The sequence below is a fragment of the Paramormyrops kingsleyae genome, chromosome 17, assembly GCF_048594095.1.
Source record: "Paramormyrops kingsleyae isolate MSU_618 chromosome 17, PKINGS_0.4, whole genome shotgun sequence".
In the NCBI taxonomy this organism is placed as follows: domain Eukaryota; kingdom Metazoa; phylum Chordata; class Actinopteri; order Osteoglossiformes; family Mormyridae; genus Paramormyrops; species Paramormyrops kingsleyae.
The window spans coordinates 23,493,711-23,512,927 of record NC_132813.1 but is presented as its reverse complement, the minus strand read 5'-3'; the positions used below and the strand labels follow the sequence as shown (position 1 = coordinate 23,512,927).

At 39.6% G+C, this 19,217-nt stretch overlaps 2 protein-coding genes across 2 annotated transcripts; both read right to left on the bottom strand.

The window, feature by feature from the left end:
- Nucleotides 1–8,244: 8,244 nt before the first annotated feature.
- or95a1 (odorant receptor, family 95, subfamily A, member 1) lies at nt 8,245–9,198 on the bottom strand. The gene has a single exon (XM_023837070.2). The coding sequence runs from the start codon at nt 9,196–9,198 to the stop codon at nt 8,245–8,247; it is 954 nt and encodes a 317-aa protein (XP_023692838.2).
- A 9,071-nt stretch (nt 9,199–18,269) lies between these two features.
- Nucleotides 18,270–19,217, bottom strand: LOC111856813 (odorant receptor 131-2-like). The gene has a single exon (XM_023837069.2). It carries the CDS (start codon nt 19,215–19,217, stop codon nt 18,270–18,272), a length of 948 nt encoding a protein of 315 aa, XP_023692837.2.

Genomic DNA, 19,217 nt, shown 5'->3' with positions numbered 1-19,217 from the left:
TTTGTTTTTCCTAAAATAAAAAGAGGAAAGAATTATACATTTGAATAAGCATGCAGGCTCTTTTTGGATACATTTTCATTAAATACAGTAAAGTGCAAATATTCAGATAATTCTAATACAGATACAATTATTCTTATTGCACTTTATTGCATCTATTATAGTAAAACAATATTTAATATTTATTAATCAATATTCATAGTTTAATAACAAAGGTATTATTAATGTATTAATAAGAACAAGAAAATGAACATTTAAATTACTTTTATGACAAACCTCATCTGTATCCATGTTTTTACATGCTTTTGAAATATTAGGAAAAACATCAAACTTGCGAATGAAGTATCCCTGTTAAAGAGTTTAAATGTTAATTTACCTTTTAAAGCGTATGGCAATTGAATGCACAATATTCATTGACAACATTGCATCTACCATCCCTTTATATGTTGGAGCTGAACATGTAGTTCAACTGTATCATCTTGAGATTTTTGAGCCATGGGAACAGTTGCATCACTGTTGTCTTGCATAACAGAAACCCAAAATGAACTTGGTGTCTGTGGGTTTTAGTGCTAATGCAAGTTATGATAAAAGTTCTAGATAATGAGTTTTCAAATAAATACCACTTATTTTGTACTGGGTGCAGTAAAGGTTAATATATAGATGAAATTTTGTCTAACTAGATATTCTATCCAGAATCAAATTACCCATTATTATCCAAATAACACAGTTATATGTGTCTACATGATTCCATATGGATGAATAATTAGTCAGGAAAGGTTAATCTATAGTTTGTCTATAGTTATCTAGCTAATGCTAGTAAGTATGGTGCTTGGGGACCAGCTGTACTCCTGTCATATAAAAGGCTGAAGTTGTATCTAATCCATTTTCTGTAAGCAGTTGTCCTATTTAGGGTCATAGCTATTGCCTCAGGAAAGCATTAAAAATCAGTACACATAAAAGTAACGTGAATGAATGTTACTTTTCCGAGGCACCAATAGCTTTGGTCAGATCGTATATGGATTATGGATCCACAACAGATTTAAACCTGAATCTACCAGGATCCAGTTAAAATCAGGGTTGTATGTTCCAAATCCATAACTGATCTGCAAGACTGGGTGTTGCTCATCTGGCCAAAATGTGGTGCAGATACATCAATTTTCTACCTTGTTTCATATGTCTTTTTTTGCTAAACTACAAACTGTATATGTAGTGAAACAACCTTAGCATTTTAAGCTTGGATTAAATACCATAACAAATTATTTCCCTAAGTGACCTCGGGGCTGGATGAGGTCAGTAAATGAATGAGGTTGGTAATATATGATGGCTCCTGCCCGCTGAGAGCCTTAACCCATCAATAAGATCTTAAACTGAATCCTAAAAAGAACAGGGAGCCAATGAAGTGAGGCCAGGACATGAGTAATGTGCTCTCACTTCTTAGTACCAGTCTAGCCACTGCATTCTGGACCATCTGATGTGTTAAGAGTGACGGCAAAACCAAATGGGATAGGCATGTCCCGGAAAGTGTGCTTTGATCAGTGCACACTGAGGAACAATACCCAGCCCTTGGATTTTGAGGTTATCTTTCTGTACGATTTTTTTTTTTTTTTTTATCCATTTAATACACAATGGGGGGCAATACACTAATGGGTTATTAGCTATAATAGCTAAACAAGATAGACACATCTAATAGACACATCAATGGACACTACGGAACAAGGCACACCCATTGAATTTAATTATTTATTACATTGTATCCATATTATATGAAATGGGGCAATACACTAATGAGTTAATAGCTCTACAACCAAATCGGACAAGCATGTCCCGTGAAGTGTGCATTCATCAGTGGACTCTGGGGAACAATGCATATGTATCCATATAATATGCTATTGGGGCAACACACTAATGGGTTAATAGCTCTAAAACTAAATACGATAGGCACATCTAGAAAAGTGTGCATTTATCCATGGGCTCTAGGAAACAATGCACACCTCTTGGACTTTTGGTTTACCTTTGTCTGTAATAGTTCGTAATTGTCTAAGCATTAATCGTAGCCTATGGTGCACGTAAACTGCCTCAAGTTTGAGTTTACCAACTACTAAAAAATAATCGGCTGCACCACGCAAATAGTTTCAACGTAATACTAAATTGTAATGGAAATTTTACACTTCCTTATCATTAGGTTGTAAGGTCCACAGATGTAACCTAGCTAAAAACCTTTTTTTTTTAACATGCAATAATATTAACATTATAACTTGTTACCTTTTCTGCTAATTTAAGATAAACTGCAAAGTCTAGCCATGATATTGTAAAATAGTTCCATTCATCCATCCATTTTCAGCTGCTTACATGGGGTAGGTTTGGGGGGGCAGCAGTCTAAGCAGGGATACCCAGACCTCCCTCTCAGCAGTCATCTCCATTAGCTCCACTGGGGGAATCCCAAGATGATTCCAGGCCAGCCAAGAGATATAGAGCTATATTTGGACGATCTAACACAAAGCGTAAAGAGCAAAGCAGAACTAACAGTTATGGACGTATCCAAATCCATTTTGTGATTTTGACGGAAAAACCAGACTTTGTGCCAGTGCAAGGTGGAAAATGTTGTCCTAATTCTCTTAATTATTCAGAGGCGTGTTTTGGACGTAACAAGTAGAAGCTTGAACCACTTCAACTGACTCCTTTCAATGTGGAAGAGACCCTCTTGAATGTCCGAGCTCCTCACTCTATCTCTAAGGCTGAGCCCAGACACCCTGTGGAAGAAACTTGTTTTTGCCACTTGTATCCGCAATCTCATTATTTCTGTCATTACCCAGAGCTCATGACCATAGGTAAGGGTAGGAACATAGATTGACTGGTAAATTGAGAGCTTGCCTTCCGGCTCAGCTCTCTCTTCACCATGACAGAACGGTACAGTATCCGCATAATTGCCGATACTGCACTATGTCAGGGTCAGTGCTGTCCAACCCTGTCCTTCGTGTCTCCCTCCTGATTGGGCAGCATCCTGTCCCCCTCCTTGTCTCTTGACCTATCAGCCCTAGTGTGCCTAAGCTGTTTTCCCTGATCCCTGGGCTGCTGCATAGCTCAGTGGGTTGAGTGTGCAGCTTTGTTACTCCTCTGGTCAGGAGCTGCAGGCTGGCCAGAGGGCGGCCTCATCTGTTATTTGGTCTTTTTTGGCTTTCTGTTTCCATGGTGGTTATTTTTCATTTGTTTACCTGTCTTAGGTTTGTCACCGCCTCAGTGCAGGTCACAGCCTGATGAAGCCAACAGGTCGACATCATCTGGAAAAAGCAAAGACACGATCCTGAGGTCACCAAACTGCACCCCCTCCACCCTTTAGCTATGTCTAGAAATTCTGTCCATAAATGTTATCAGAATTGGTGACAAAGGGCAGCCCCAGTGGAGTCCAACACCCACCGGGAACAAATCTGTCTTACTACTGGCAATGCAAACCAAACTCTCGCTCCATTTATGCAGGGACCTGATCACCCGTAACAGTGCCCAAGCCGTGCATCCAGATGAGTCCGACTATATCTAGTCAGTATCTCTATAGCTCCTGCACCAGCTCAGGCTTCTTTCCTGCCAGAGAGGTTACTGCTGCTTCTTTAGTTAAATTTGAAATAATCTTGCAATGCAATAAAAAACTGTATGGATTCAATAGGATTAGTCATGGCATTTTTAGTGGAATCCTACTCATGACAAATGCTGTTCATATGTCTAATAACAGCTTATTTTCCCAAGAATTTATTTTGTGATCTTGTAAAAACAACTTTGGCTATGTTGCGATCATGAGAAAAATAAGTTGTGACCTTGACATAAGACAGAAAAACGTAATGGTGGATGTCCTTTATGGACTTCTGTACAATGTAGTGAAAAGACACAGATAAAGCAGTTTGTGCATAGGGAGAGTGGGGTGAGTTGTGCCAGTTTTTACTTAAAGTGACTTTAAAGCGAGGCCATGACAGTAATACTTCCAACTAAAATATGTACATATATTTCAGGGTGTGGTGCATCCCTGGGAACAATCACTTTGGATCTGAAATACAGTATTTAAGAAATATAGGTTTCTGAAAAAAAGTGGTCCCATGGCACAACATGCCCCCGGTGTGGGGTAAGTTGTGCCTTTGGAGAGAATACATTGGGGTAAATTGTGCCATTGATTATTTAAGTAAAACAGTATATTTTGATCTCAGAAACTGTAATTCTATATAAAAGCTAGACAAATTCAAAACAAAATTGCTCATTTAAGGTTTATTTAAAGTTTTACAACATCAAAGGTCAATTTTCTACAAGCCTATTGCGCCACATGAGCACATGTTCAGAATAAAATGAAATTCAAATGAAGACCAAATTGACTGCAGTTCTCTTTACAGATCTGGACTACTACATGATATCTCACTTGTTGAAGCTATAGGGGAAAATAAATTTCTGCTCCCTTCTGGCTGTACCACCAAGTTTTTGTGGTGTGGGTAGTTTCTTATGCACATCTTCTATAGGGATGAGTCCTTCATCGTTTTCTTTGAAAGTGAAGAATGGGCTTTCCATCCACAGACCTCATTACTTCCCCTTCTCCACCTCTTTCACTGCTCTGTCCATCTCATCTAGAGGAGTGGGAGCCCTGCCTGTCTTCCTTTTATAACTCCGTGGCATGATGGTCTATTTCTATTTTTGGTATAAAATTAAGAATGCCACATAGTTTTAGTGATAAAATGTAAGAATACAATGTACAATTACAATGAAATAATATGTTTAAAATATTCATAAGTTGGCACAACTTAACCCTGGCCCTTTGGCACAAATCACCCCAACACCATCCTTTTGGAAAAAATGCATCATCCAGCAGTTTTCAGCTAACATCATGCTAGCTGTATAGACTCATAGTGTAGCTTACAAAAGCACTAAAACATGTGTGAAATGTTTTAAAACTTGTGTATAACTGTTCAGACGCAGCAATCAAAAAACCTTGATCATAGAAATTTTACTTTGTAAGGCAAAAAACAGTTTTTTGAACTTAAATGTGTTTACCTCTCATGCAATTACGCTCTCTTCTTTGCAGGATGAGTAAATGGCTGACCCTTCAAAAATGTGTTGTCACATGACTAATTTCTTCTATGGTTCCCTAGAAACAGGCACAACTTCCCCCCTGGCACAAATCACCCCACTCTCCCTACATGTGAATGGGGCATGTTAAAAATTTCATGCTTTGAGTTTTCTTTAAGTTCTTTAAATGGAAAGCAAAGTTGTCTGTTTTTTTTTTTTGCTTATCTGAAAAATGATCTGTGTCTGTGTCTGTGACTCTAATACCTGTGATATGAGCTGAAGTGTGAGTTTTGTGATTGGTTAGACCCCTAATCCATACCTAGCAAGCCCCTAGTGAACACACTTCGTACATTGTACTGCTGATGGTAGCACATCATGAATTTCCATTGCAGCTGTGGTTGGAATACTTCTCACAAATCCAGGTAAAACAAATCAGTAGCTATGTTTAACCCAAACTGGACAAATATGTGGAATGGAGGACTCTATCTTGACGATGTAATGCAAAGCATAAAGTGCAAGGTGTAACTAACATTTATGGACGTGTCCAAATCCATTTTGCTATTTTGACGGCAGAAAAAAACATAATTTGCACCAGCACAAGGCGCAAACACGCTGTCCTAACTCTCTTAATTATTCAGGGGGGTGGTTTGGGTGTAACATGCAATAAACCAATCAGAATGGCATGACATCTCACCTTTAAAAGGCATGAGCTACGGCGGATTGTTATTATTGTGTTTACCTGACACTGGAAGTGGACCTGCCTAGGCACGAAGTAAAAATGCGTGAGCACATCATTTATGGGAGCACCACCGTTCCGCCTGAAGTCCATACTTCAGGGGATGCCATAAATTTTGTCATCAGGGGTTGACTGCGGACGGCTGCAGTCGGTGGGTGTGCAGCACTGATTCTTATGTCTAGCGGAAACCGTCCAAGATCATTGACTAAGTATATCCAGCAGGTGGCATGTATGTAAACTTTCTCCTTTCAATTTGTTCAGTTCGAAACAATAAATATCAATATGACTGGAAATCTTGTCTCATCTATATTTCTTCAAGATTAATGACATATTCCTGCTCTTGATTATTGTTGTGTAAGCTTCATTCAGTCCCAGAAGGTGACATCTGCCCTTTGCTGGTCTGGAGGAATATTATTGCCGTATACATGTGCCAGCCGCAATTTGCTAAATTGTGTGTATGAACTAGGCTTAAGCCTTTCGAGATGAAGTAGGCATGGGATGAGGTACCAGCAACTGTTTCCTCATTTTCTGGCATCACCAGATCATCCAATCAGTGCCAAAAGTGCTATAATGATGTCAGAAGATGTGGAAAACAGAAGCTCGCTGCTCAGCCTGGTGTGTTTAAATATACATTTTTGTCGATTGTTCAAATAGCCTATTATCAATACATAGTTCTGATAATGATCTTGAATGATTTTTAATGATATGATTTATTCTTTATTTATATTAGTACACTTCAAGCGTGTACCTGTGTCTGTATTTAGCACAATGCATCTGCACGTTTCTAAAATGCTCCGCTTAAATATGATTTAATAATATGCCGCTGACTTTTTCTTGGTCAGATGTTAAATGTTATTTCGCTGCCTTAAAATAGTAATGTGCCAGCAATGCGCTCAGTCAAACACCTCATTTAAAAACACCACTCCAACAAGCAGGAAATGGCCGCAAAATCATTTACTTTGAAAACATGCGTGCATGATGGGAAAATGAGGAAAGTGCTGGTATGAAACTAGCAAAACCATTTTGCATCACGCTTTCCAGCAAAATAGGGCCCCGTCTGTTATATAGCCATCACAAAGATTTGCCTAAATTGCTGCACATGTTTGTTCTGGGTTTAACTACAGAGTGGTACGGTTTGCTAAATTGTGTATTCACTGTATTTTTCACTGTATTTTTTTAGTTATGTTAATTTTTGCGCAGTTCACTGCTTTAAAAGCTGCAACTTCTCATGACCTTTGTTTGCAACATAACCTAAATAAATAGTTTGATGGTGAAGTGTTTCAGAACCCATGAATAAGCTGCTTGTTTCATTAGGCCTACTTTTAAACTGGAGACAAATCATTTTCAGGTTCATTGTGCCACCCCTATATATTAACCACTCTCAGATTTTGGACAAAATCTTCTTATCTGAAGTTGATTTTAATTCAATGTTATAATCCATGAAAATCTGAAAAAAGGTTTTCTTTGGACCATCCTAATACCAGGGTTTTCAGGTTGACTTCATGAGGCGTTTATTAAGCAAATGTTGGTTTCTGAAATTAAACACTTCCTCCTTTACACTTCCTCGTCTCAAACTTTTTGCCCTTATGGTAAGATGTATAAAACAAATGACTTTATATTTGAAAATAATGGATGAAACGTAATGGTCTAGCTAGTAAAAATTTGAATGGGCAGGAACCTACCAGGACTCAAAGCACATGGACACAGAAACCTATTAGACTCATTCCTGCCGTATCATGTAATAATAACTGTACATTGCATGGTGAGCAAATATTATTTTATCACACATATCATTATTAAAGATAGCATTATTGTGTAATGGCATCACAGTCTTGAAAATCATTTATGTTTTAATTTCTGACTGTATTGTATTATCCACTGCATTTTAAACAATCAATCTGGTCTTTTCATTTTATTTTCGATTTTCATTTCTACATATCATATTGTAAATAAAAATATAAATAGAGGATTCTTGAGTTTGGCCTTTGTTTCGTTTGTAAGGTTTACTTCTTAGTAGGTTAGTAAAGTCTGTTTGTTTATTTCAAACTAGGTCATGGATGTGGGGGTGGGGGGGCAGGAACTAGCCAGCCTGCTAGCTAGCCGTGCATAATGGCAGACACTGCTAATATTGTTGACCTGATTTTAGGGAAGCCATTTGATAATTTTCCTTACGAGGAGAGACTCAGATTTAAACAGCAGGGCAGTACAACACCCAGGATTCCCTAAAATGTGCTTCAACTGCTTGAAAGTCCACCAGCTGCCACTGGGTCACAGATAAGAAAGGATGATAATTGGTCCCTTGTCTTACAGTATTTCAACACCATATAATCAAAAATTAAACTGGTGCAACATTGTTTTAGTTATATTCCATTAAATCAGATTTAATTGCATATTGAGAATTTTTAGTGCACCTTTATCAAAGCACGAATGCCTTTATTGTGAGAAACAGAACTAATGTAAACAATTTATTAATCTCATTTCAAAAAGTGTTTTCTTGTTGTCATGGGGTGAACACTAGCAGAGCAGCAGAAGACAGCGCCCTTAATGTGCCGTCTCAGGATGTTGTCACGCAGGCCGTAAATGAGGGGGCTCAGGAAACGCGGCAGAAGAATGATGCAGAAGAAGTTGAAGAAGGGGATGTGCTCGCGCAGCCAGCTGACATACACTACGATGAAGTTCTCAGCCAAGGGCTGGGTGAAGGACACCATGCAGAGCAGCAGCTGGAGTCCGTGCAGCAGCACTGTGTGCATCGCCTTTCTGACAGACGCCCAGTCCTGCCGCATCCGCCGTGTCTCAAAGAGGATCCTGATGTAGGTGAACAGAATGATGATGGCCACTAGCGCAAATAACATCCTGTTAAGCACCATTTTGAGTAACATCTGAACTGGAGACGAGTTAAGAATGAGTGCTCTGCAGATCACCATCCTGGAGAAGTTGCCCAAGTCAGGCTGTAGCCGGCTCAGGGATAAGTCAATGGTAGGGAGGATGCAGCTGGTCAGCCACAGGGCCAGCATGATGACCCAGATGCGGTCTGCCTGCCACGCTGCGGGCTGTTGTAGGGGGTAAAAGATGGCCACGTAGCGCTCCAGGGACATGGCAGCCAGGATGAGCGGGGTGTTCTGGAAGGTAGTAGTGGAGAGGAAGAGGAGGGGGATGCATGAGCCAAAGGAGATTTGCAAGCCAGCATACACAAAGAAGAAGAGTATCATGGAGAGGGAAAGCTGTAGTGTGTCATTGATCAGCATGTAGACAAAGAGGATGTAGCGTGAGCTGTCCCAGAAGTGCCGGTTTGATGCAAAGGTGTGTAGCATCACGATGATGTAATAGAAGAATATGCTTAAGAAAGGAATTACAGAGCATATCTTCAGTGTCACTGACACGCTCCTGTTCATAGTCATATTGCCCAGAATGCCTGTTTCATTCTGCATTATTTACAGGAGGCTTCCGGAGCTCTGAAATGAAACAAAATGAGAGGCACATCAGTCAATAGACCTTACATACAGTATATGTTTCACCAACATTATTGTGTGAAGTAAATAATTACGAATTGGCCCAGTTTGTAACTTCCCATTTTTTTAAAAGTATTCTAAGCATAATGAATATAATAATTTCTTAAAAGTTCCTTTAATTTTAAATTGTCTTTTCGCTATAATAATTTTTTTTGTAACATTTGTAACTATAACTGTCAATAACATAAATATTTAATAGGTATTGCTAATAGACAGTTGCACTAATAACTTAAATATCTGTCATGAAGCAAATCTCATGTTATCCAAACCTCTGACATACAGCATATAATGGAACTGAAAAGCCAAACTTACCTCACTGAACCACTCACAATGAACTATGGGATGGTGAAAAGGTGGTGGGTCAAATTTTATATGGTTATGCCAGAGAATCGTTGCCTGGAATTCTTCCCACTGGAGGAAAGGCTTTGAAAGTACGCACAAATTGTTTGTGTTCTTTATTCCTCAAGAGGGAAAATTAATTTCATGCTATTGTCATAATGGATAGCTTTCATCATTGCAGTTTACTATGAGTACCTAATGATCTACCTATGGATCAACTCACCTTTGAACTATTTTAATATTGAGAAATATTGATATTGAAAAGGTCAATGAAAAGATAGATGAAAAAGATATTAATCTGCTTCACTTTTTATTACTTGTTTAGTTATATACTGTAACATGGTTTGCATAAGTATGGAAAACTGTTTTCTTCTTCAGACCAGGGCACATCTTATTTTTTGTGGATAGTGCTTTATTCCCTATTGAGAAAACAAGGAGCAAAAACCTGGGGCGGCAGTGTCTTACTCAGTGGGCTAAGCCTCTGTGCCTGTAATCAGAACAGGTCACTGGTTCAGGCCTGACCTCATCATGTCTGCTGGTCCTTGAGCAAGGCCCTTAACCACCAGTTCCCTGGTCACCACTCCTTTGTAGGCAGCTTGCTGTCATCTATAGAGAGCATAATGGGGGAGGCAAAAAGAGAATTTCCCCCCAGGAATCAATGAAGTATCTATAATAATAATAATAATAATAATTATTATTATTATTATTATTGTTCAGTTGTTGTTAGTTTTATTGTTATTATTGTTATCCCAAAATCAAATTATTCATAACTAGGTTATTCATAGACACATCTAGTTCTTTTAAAAAAATGTGTAAGTTAAGAAAGCATTTTGAGCAATTTTGGACTGTATCGTACATTGACTGAGTTTTACTGATGCTGATGGGCTGTGGTGTTTTTGAGTTAACAGCTTCTTTGTGAGTTTTTAAGTTCTCTCTGATGCACAATGCATTTAAGATATATTAACTATTATCAATTAACAATTATCTGGAACATTTGTCAAATTCACACAGCAATTTTATTTCAGATTTAAAGAAATGGGGAGGGCATCAGCTCTCAAAAGACTTTTCTGTGAGCACCATTGTTAATTTGGTGGCGTGTTTGACTCACTGTTTAAAAACCACAAAGGATGGATTTTGGCATTGACAAGTTGTCTGTAAACTTTGTCCTTGTTCTGTGCGCCTCGTAAATAGGCATAACCAGAGATCTCTAGAGTACAGTTAGAGACACACACATAATAGGCACATTAATTATTAACAGTTGAGCCTTGTGCAGTGCCTTGTTACATCAGAGTGTTTGCACTTTTGCTAGGCAAACTGGATCTCTCAGCGGACTTCTGCCACAACAGGCTGGAACTGGATTCCTCACGGCCACCCAGAATGAACAAGAGACCTGAGTGATTAAGATAATGAATGCATTCAAAAGCAGAACAATACCTCTGACCTCTGAACCTATTCAAAATGTTTGTTTTCTAAATAATCAGAGCATTTTAAATCTTGTTTGAAACTGAACTCATTAGCTTTTACTTACGGCACACAATGACACTTTATGTAAACTTTGAGACATTTCATTAAAGCAAGACCAACATTTTGTGACAATAATGTTAAGATTTGTATGGACATTTTCACTTGTGTCAGTCTCTGTAAAGCATCATTTTTATTGCCTTAATTATTTTTTTACATATACACCTAGGGCTTCCCAATCCCCAGTCCATGGATCAGACTGGGACTGTTCCGTGGCCAGGATTCCAGCAGGCAGCAGAACACTGGGGGATTTGAGAAAGGGTGAGATGTTATCTTTTTATGACCACTCACGTTGGCATGTACTCTTCACATCGAGATAAAATGGAAATGCTCCACTGGAACCCCCTGGCAATTTTACCAGTTTGCGAAGTTTTTGCATGACGTAGACCAATCCACATACATCAAAAGGTTGCAAACCCCAGTACAACACCACATGTTTTTCTATTTCCTGCTTTTCTGACTATATTTCATACTTTGTAGACCTACAGTAGAATAGAATGCCGTCTTTGCATAACCTATCTTACTCTCCCATGGGACACACACAGACACATACAGGTAAGAGCAAATCTTGGGGTCAGAGTGCAGGGTCAGCCATTATTCTGGGTTAAGGGGCTTGCAGCAGGGCCCAGCAGTGATATGATCACTCTTTGTCACATACACATTCTGAATTGTTATGGTTTGTTGTGTTGCTTGGGTTTTGAATGTGACCACACTGAAATAATGTACTGGGTATGTGGTTTGAAGATGGATGGAATAAATATACACATCATATCCTCAGGCTTGGAACTGGAAAGCTTACACTGATCAGCCATAACATTAAAACCATTGACAGGTGAAGTGAATAACACTGATTATCTCATTGCAATGGCACCTGTCAAGTGGCTCATTATATATTAGGCAAGTGTTTTGTCATTTCTTGAAGTTGATGTATTGGAAGCTGGAAAAATGGCCAAGCGTAAGGATCTGAGCGACTTTGACAAGGGCTGAATTGTGATGGCTAGACAACTGAATCAGAGCATCTTTGAAAGAGCAGGTCTTGTAGGGTGTTCCTGGTATGCAGTGGTCAGTACCTGCCAATATTAATAAGGTGGTTTTAATGTTCTGGCTGGTTAGTTTATATTGTCATTTTCAACTTAGAAGCAGTTGAAATACTGAAGGTGTGGAAATAAATTTTGACTATGTGACAGCAGATGTACCCCAACTGTTTTGACCTGATTTTTAGATTGCACATAACACACCTAGTTTCATTTAGAAAGGACACCCATTTTCTGTTTATATAAGATATAGCTGTTGCTTAGCCTGTCATTTTACAGCTGATATTTAGCTTTCTGGCTTGGTCAAATGCCAGAACATGAATAGCAATTATTGATATAAAAAAATATAATGTAACAAGACAGTGTGAACTTACAATCCCTCACATTGAACTAATACAAGCAACCAGCATCTAACTGTTCAAACAGTAAATGCAACACAGTTGGAAATGGCTCTATTACAGAAACAGGTTGGACCCTGGGTTGGACCAGATTTGTTCTTCCTGTTACTGTCCTGGTTGGCTGACCTTGTAATTCACTGGTCCCATCATATTCTCCACAATGCACAGCCAGCACAAAGTGGCAAGAAATTTGCAGTTAGTGTTAGTTGCTAGGACCAAAACTCACTCATCTGGCTGGAACTCATGGGGTTGGTCAAGCCAATTGCACAGCCGCTGCTGAGCTTGCTGGGCTTCTGCCATATGCACCTTCACCACTAGCACTCTCTGGATTCTCTCCCCCATCTCCTGCTTATGTTCTATTCCTGATCAGAGGGGCAATGTTTTGGTTTTCTATGCCTCGGCCATGTTGATTGGCTCATGTAGTCTTTGTCCAAAGAGGAGCTCAACTGGTGTGGAGGCAAACATCACATCTTGGATCATGAGATCTCAGTTGAGCCCAACATCATTTTGTGCCGTCATTCTTTTGAGGGTTTGATTAAACCTTCTATGAGGCCATCTGTCTGAGGATGGTAAATCAAAGTCCGCAGCTATTTTACTTGGAGCAGCTGGGCGACAAAGATGGTACTCTGGTTCATAAGCAGGTCTTTGCAGGATTCTAACCCGTGTGGTCACGAGGAAAAGCTCGTCAACAATAGCCTTTGAGGTTTTCTTTCTTAGGGGAATGGTTTCAGGGTAATGGGTGGTGTAGTCTACCAGTATCAAGATATACTCATAGCCCAAGGACTGACCCCACAAGCTCCATGCCTACCTGCTCAAAAGGCACCTCACTGATAAGAAGTGAGACCAGAAGGATCGGGGTACTGGCTGTGGTGACATCTTCTGGCACATGGCAGACCACTGGCAAAAGTTCCATGCCTTGGTTTCCATTCCTGGCCATTGGAACCAATTCCAGATCTTCTCTATGGTGTTCTGGGACGCAAGATGTCCCCTTGAGTGGGTGGGTGCATCAGGTGCATTACCATGTTCATCTTAGCACAGGGTTTGCTCAAGATGGCGGTGCATTAAGTTGCAGCAGCCTCTAAGGCCCCGTTTACACTGTCTGTTAAATGCGACCTAATTCCGATTTTTTGCTCATATGTGACACAGATCGGATCTGTTCTGTGACAGTGTAAACGGGAAAAAAACGCATGCATTCGGATATTTCGAGATCGGTTTCAGGCCTCATTCATATGTGGAAATAAATCAGATATAAATCAGATATGGGCCAATGCGACTGTAATGTAAACAGGCAGATCGGATTTTCTGAGGCATTGCGTTCTGTACGTCATTAAACTGCGTACGTGAAGCGTACGTGAAAAGTACGTGGGAAGTACGTGTGGAAGCGTAACATTCAAGAAACACACGAAACATGGAGGAGGAAAGTGTAGGGCAGTGGTCGGCGCCTGAAATAGCCTACCTTCTCACCCTGTGGGGAGAAGAATCCGTTCAGGATAAAATTAAAGGTTCCTACAGAAACAAATCTGTTTTCGAGGATATTTCGGCTGCAATGATGGCCCTTTTCCTCCTCCTTCGCCTCAAAATCGTGATGTTGTTCGGCGAACTTCGCATACATCGCAAAGCTATCATAAAACAAATTTCGCGTTCGTCCGTCTTGGCTACGGTGTCGTGCAAAACCCCCCGTTGAGCATGCGTGAAATTATAGCAAGTGTAAACACACGAATCGGATATGGGTCACAATTAAAAAGACCGTGTAAACAGACGGTCCAAAAAATCGGATATAGGCAACAAATCGGAATTAGGCATCAAGACCTGCAGTGTAAACGGGGCCTCAGTCCAGACTTTGGTGCTAAAGTGTGGTTCTGGTTGACTTTCACGCCAAATATACGATCACATGGTTACAACTGGTGCAGCCAAAATTTCCTGCATCATTGCACTGCCTGATACACAGGAAGCTTATTTTTCTTAGTCATACAGAGGAAGGTTTCCATTGTGTGTGTGTGTGTGTGTCTGTGTGAGGATAATGTTTATATTACATAATGAATTAGTTGATAAAAACCTGTTATTTTGACATTGCGGGGACCATTTTTAAAAATCTCATTCATAAATAATTGAAAAAAATGAAGGTGCATAGGTTACTCCATACAGCAGGGGTGGGCAATCATATCCACAAAGTGCCAGTGTGTATGCAGGTTTCTGGGGTAACCTAAAGCTATTCAAATCCAGGTGTGAGGGCTGTTCAGCCAAACAGTCCTCTAATTAGTAATCTATGTCATTCAAAAAGTGTAAAAGAATCTATATGAAAAATGTATATATTTTCTACAGGATGAGCCCCCCTCCCCCCAATCTTATCGTTCATTGCAATGTTTCACTGTAGATTTTGCCATATGCCAATTATGTAGATATCATCTAAAGGTAATGTATTCAATCCTCTGCGGTATATCGTTAACAGGGCTGGATTGTTCAACCTGTTCCTAGGGGATGTTCAAGGCATCATCCACTGAGTCTCCACTGTTTGCACAATTGGTGCTCTATGTTCTTTCTGTCTGCTGCATGATCAAACATACTCTTGAAGTGCGCACAGAACTGTTGTGATGGCAGACTGTGATGACAAGACTGGGCTCTTCTGATGCCATAGGGCTGAATCCCAGACCAGGGCTCTTCCAGACGGAAGCTAGATAGTAGTGACAATCTTCTCAGGGAAGATCTCAGTGCGTTTCTTGAAAATACCACGAGTAGTAGCAATGCCTGCTGCAATTTAACCAAATTGTGTGTATGGATTCTATGACAGTGGGCCTCGGTCTGTTCTAAACAGAGAATTTAAAGAGAGAAGTTCTGCCTCAGGTTAAGAATCACTCATCAAGCATTTCAGATAACTTAAGAGTGGTATTTCAAACTTCAAGGGTGTAAGAACACCTTGTTGATGCAGGGTTTTCTCTCCAACATGTCCTCTTAATAATCTGCTTACGTTGGGTGGATTTTTTAGATTGTCATTGATTAGACCAAGGAAATGGTTTGAAAAGATGCCACAAATTTAAAAGCAGGGGGAGGGGGGCAAGAATAGCCAAAAGCTGTGACACTTCTTTATGTTCTAGTAATCTATTGATTAATTAAGATGTTGTAAGTGCTGTAAGTGACCTTGCTGCACCATGTAGGAGAGAGGAGGAGGCGGGGTATCACAGACTACTCCACAGGAGAAGGTGATGATACTGCACATGAGCAGAAAGTACATTTCAGATTCCCTGAGGAATGAAAAGGGACGATGACATCGCCATTTGTAAGCATTACATCATGGCATGTGATTAGAAGGCAAAGCAGAATTGGCTAATTAGCCGAGCGGGGAGAGACCTCCTGGAACAGCCCTAACAAAGGAAGGAGATGTGAGACTGCAGCTCTGGTATGTTTGCCTACCGCCATCCACTTCTTTATTATACCTTGACAAATTGTCACAGCTCCTAGATATTCTTGCTCATCCACTCTGCTCTTCCATCTAAGCACAGAATTGCCTTACCTGTCTCCAGGGGCGTCGATGGGGCATGGATACCCTGACAGATTCAGGAGGCCCATCACTTTACAGGGTCCCTTGAATATATATAATTATGCGATATAAAGGGGCAGGGGGGCCCAAGATGACATTTTGTCAGGGGGCTCAGAATGTCTAGCTACTGCCCTGCCTGCCTCACTGACCATCATTCCTCCTCTGGCGCTGAACCTGCCCGCCTTGAGCGGCCACTAGAAAGAGCTTGAGGAGGCCAGCATGCACCCACAGGACGATGTTTACCCAGTATTTACTCAGAGACTACTTAATTCAGAGTCCATCCAAAAAACCCAGAACTCAGAACACTTACAAATATTCAGAACCATTTAGAACATGTTTATAAGTTTATAATCACAACACTTTTAGGCCCTAAACCTTCACCTGTATGTGTCCTTGTGAGTCTCATAGGAGAGCAACATGGGATATGTGAGAACTAAAGAATTATTACGTATCTGTACTTGAAGAAATAGCAAATAAAGTATCACCATCATAGCCAAATCTTCAAATGTGGGTAGAAAGAAACTGCGGACTGTATGGTGAAGAAAAAGCAAGTGATAGCCGCAAAAAATGAAACACTGATTAATGATAAAGTCACAATTAACCCTTTTTTCATAGGTGTCTCTCAAGTAAGATCAGTTACACCATTTGTTGATTGTAAGTATCATATACAAAAAAGTAAAACAGAAAAAGCTTTTGTTTATTATACAACGGAGGGTAACCATGACAATATAAATAGTTTTAATATGAGGTAATAATATCGGCATAGCAGGTTTAATGATGTAATTAAACTAGATAAAGTTCAATGGTCAGTATGAATAATAGTCTGTGAAACTTCAGTGCTTTTTCCCCACACAGGGACTCTAAAGGTTGGATGAGAAAATAAAATTAAGGTCTGGTACTGTATAACTTGGGTGATAAAGCACAAGTTTTACTGTGAACCCATCCATCCATATATACATTCAGGGCCATCGGAGGGACATGGATACCCTGGCAGATTCCGGAGGCCAAGCATTTTATAGGGGCCCCAAAACCTACAGTCGGGGCCCCCCCGGCCGCTCCTCCCCCCAAAATTCTATCTATTGTGTAACCCATATTTCTTCATATTGAAAATCGAAAGCTCTGCATACATTCATCCACACAGATTATCTGGTCATGCTATAGTTTGTGATTTACTACCTCCATGTATCCTTTAGAAACAAAATGTTAGGCTCTACACACTGTGTTCAGCCGCTTTCTCCTGATCAGATGTTTATTCTCACTTATTACACGGCTCTCTGGAATGCTTGATTCTGATTGGTCAGTTGAGACATTTGTAGGTTAGTTCTTTTCAAATAATAACCGCTCCAAAGTAATAACGCATTGCCGGTACTACTTGTATGTTTAAAATCCCTCCGCGCCAACAAAGATTACCGTTTAAAAATGTTAATTTAAAACAAATATGCCAATAAAATGTTTCAAATTCATGTCCAGTTTTTTTCCTTATGTGGCAAGTAGCCGGGTAATAAGCGGGATAATGTACAGGCAGCCGGTATTGCAGTATACAGCTCTATACCATTTCATGTGAACACGTTACTATCTTCAGTCTAACAACTGAAAATGTTTCTTCCTTTTGAGTTCATTTTGTTAATGTTTATTCCATTAGACCAATTAAAATACACTGACATTCATAAATAATGGTATAAGTATCATTCCTCAGAATATTTCAAGATATTCAGGAATTATTATTTATTTGTTAAAACAAATTGGTAGCTGTGGCTCTAATAATTATTTGGTATTCAAATGGTTTATCATGGAAGTACCCACTCCTGCCTTCTTGCACAGAATGAATAACATCTGAAATCATATGATTGCAACAAATTATTTTTCAGTTTCCTTATAAGGTATCAGAGTGTATTAATTGTGAATATTAAAATATTTAATCAATAAATGCCTGTAGACAGATATCGGTAGAACCAACAATAATTGTATAAAAGTCAGCATAGCAATTTCCCCTGTTAATTAAAAAAATTTGTAAAAACATAATACATACCAATAGTATAATCCAGCATTGATTTTTAATAACATGGTTCAGTTCAGGTGTCACTGGATGTAGTTTTTAACAGTTATAATTTTATGATACATAGCTAAATATTTTTACATTATTTTGTCTTAAATTTTGAAAGACTATTGATCAATAAACTTGGGATGTATTTTCTTATTTAACCCACAAAAAGCATAATGTTTCAAAACAATGTAAAAGTGATCATCCCGCAAACCATATATCAGGGGGTTAAGACATTTAGGTGCAAGAATGAAAGCAATATAATCAAAATACCTGAGGTTTACAAACAGCTCCAGATTAATTTCAAGCACAGCTATTTCTATGAAAGGGCACCACAGCAGGAACAAGCTGAGCACAAGCTGAAAACCATGAAGAATAACAGTTTTGAGGCATTTGGAGGTGGATTTCTTCTTTCTATCCGTTGAGGCCATTTTTGCAGCATTCAAGATTTTGATGTAGGTGAAGATGATGGTGCTGCTCATGATGAGAAAGTAGAACTGCGAGGCTGCAGACTTGAGGTGACTTTGCCAGCTGTTCACTATGAGCATTTCCACGCTGCAAATCCTGTATGTGATGTAGAACCTGAGTGGGACTGAAGCTACAAAGATTGGAAGAACAACAAATGACTGGAGGACACTGAAAGCGTGGATGACCAGGATGCCGTACAGAGCTCGGTGAGGAGTAGAGATCTCAGCATGTCTCAGAGGCATACAGATGGCCACGTAGCGCTCCACACTCATGGCCGTCAGGGTGAGCGGTGTAGCGAAAGTCAGAATGATCATTACCACGCAGATAATGACGCACAGTCCAGCAGGCATTGGGATTTGGAAGTAGACCAGTACAAGCAGAAGGTCAGATATGAAAAGGAAAACACAGTCACAAATCAGGGTGTGAGCAAAGAAAATGTAACGTGTGTTGGTGTAGAAGGTTGCCTCTTTGAAGAAGGTGAAAATGAGGAGAGAGTTGATATAGAGGAAGACCATCACTAACACTTGCACTATTAATATTCTCTCACTTTTTTTCATAGAAGAGTTAATATCGGAATGCAGTGTTGTATTATTCAAAGCCAT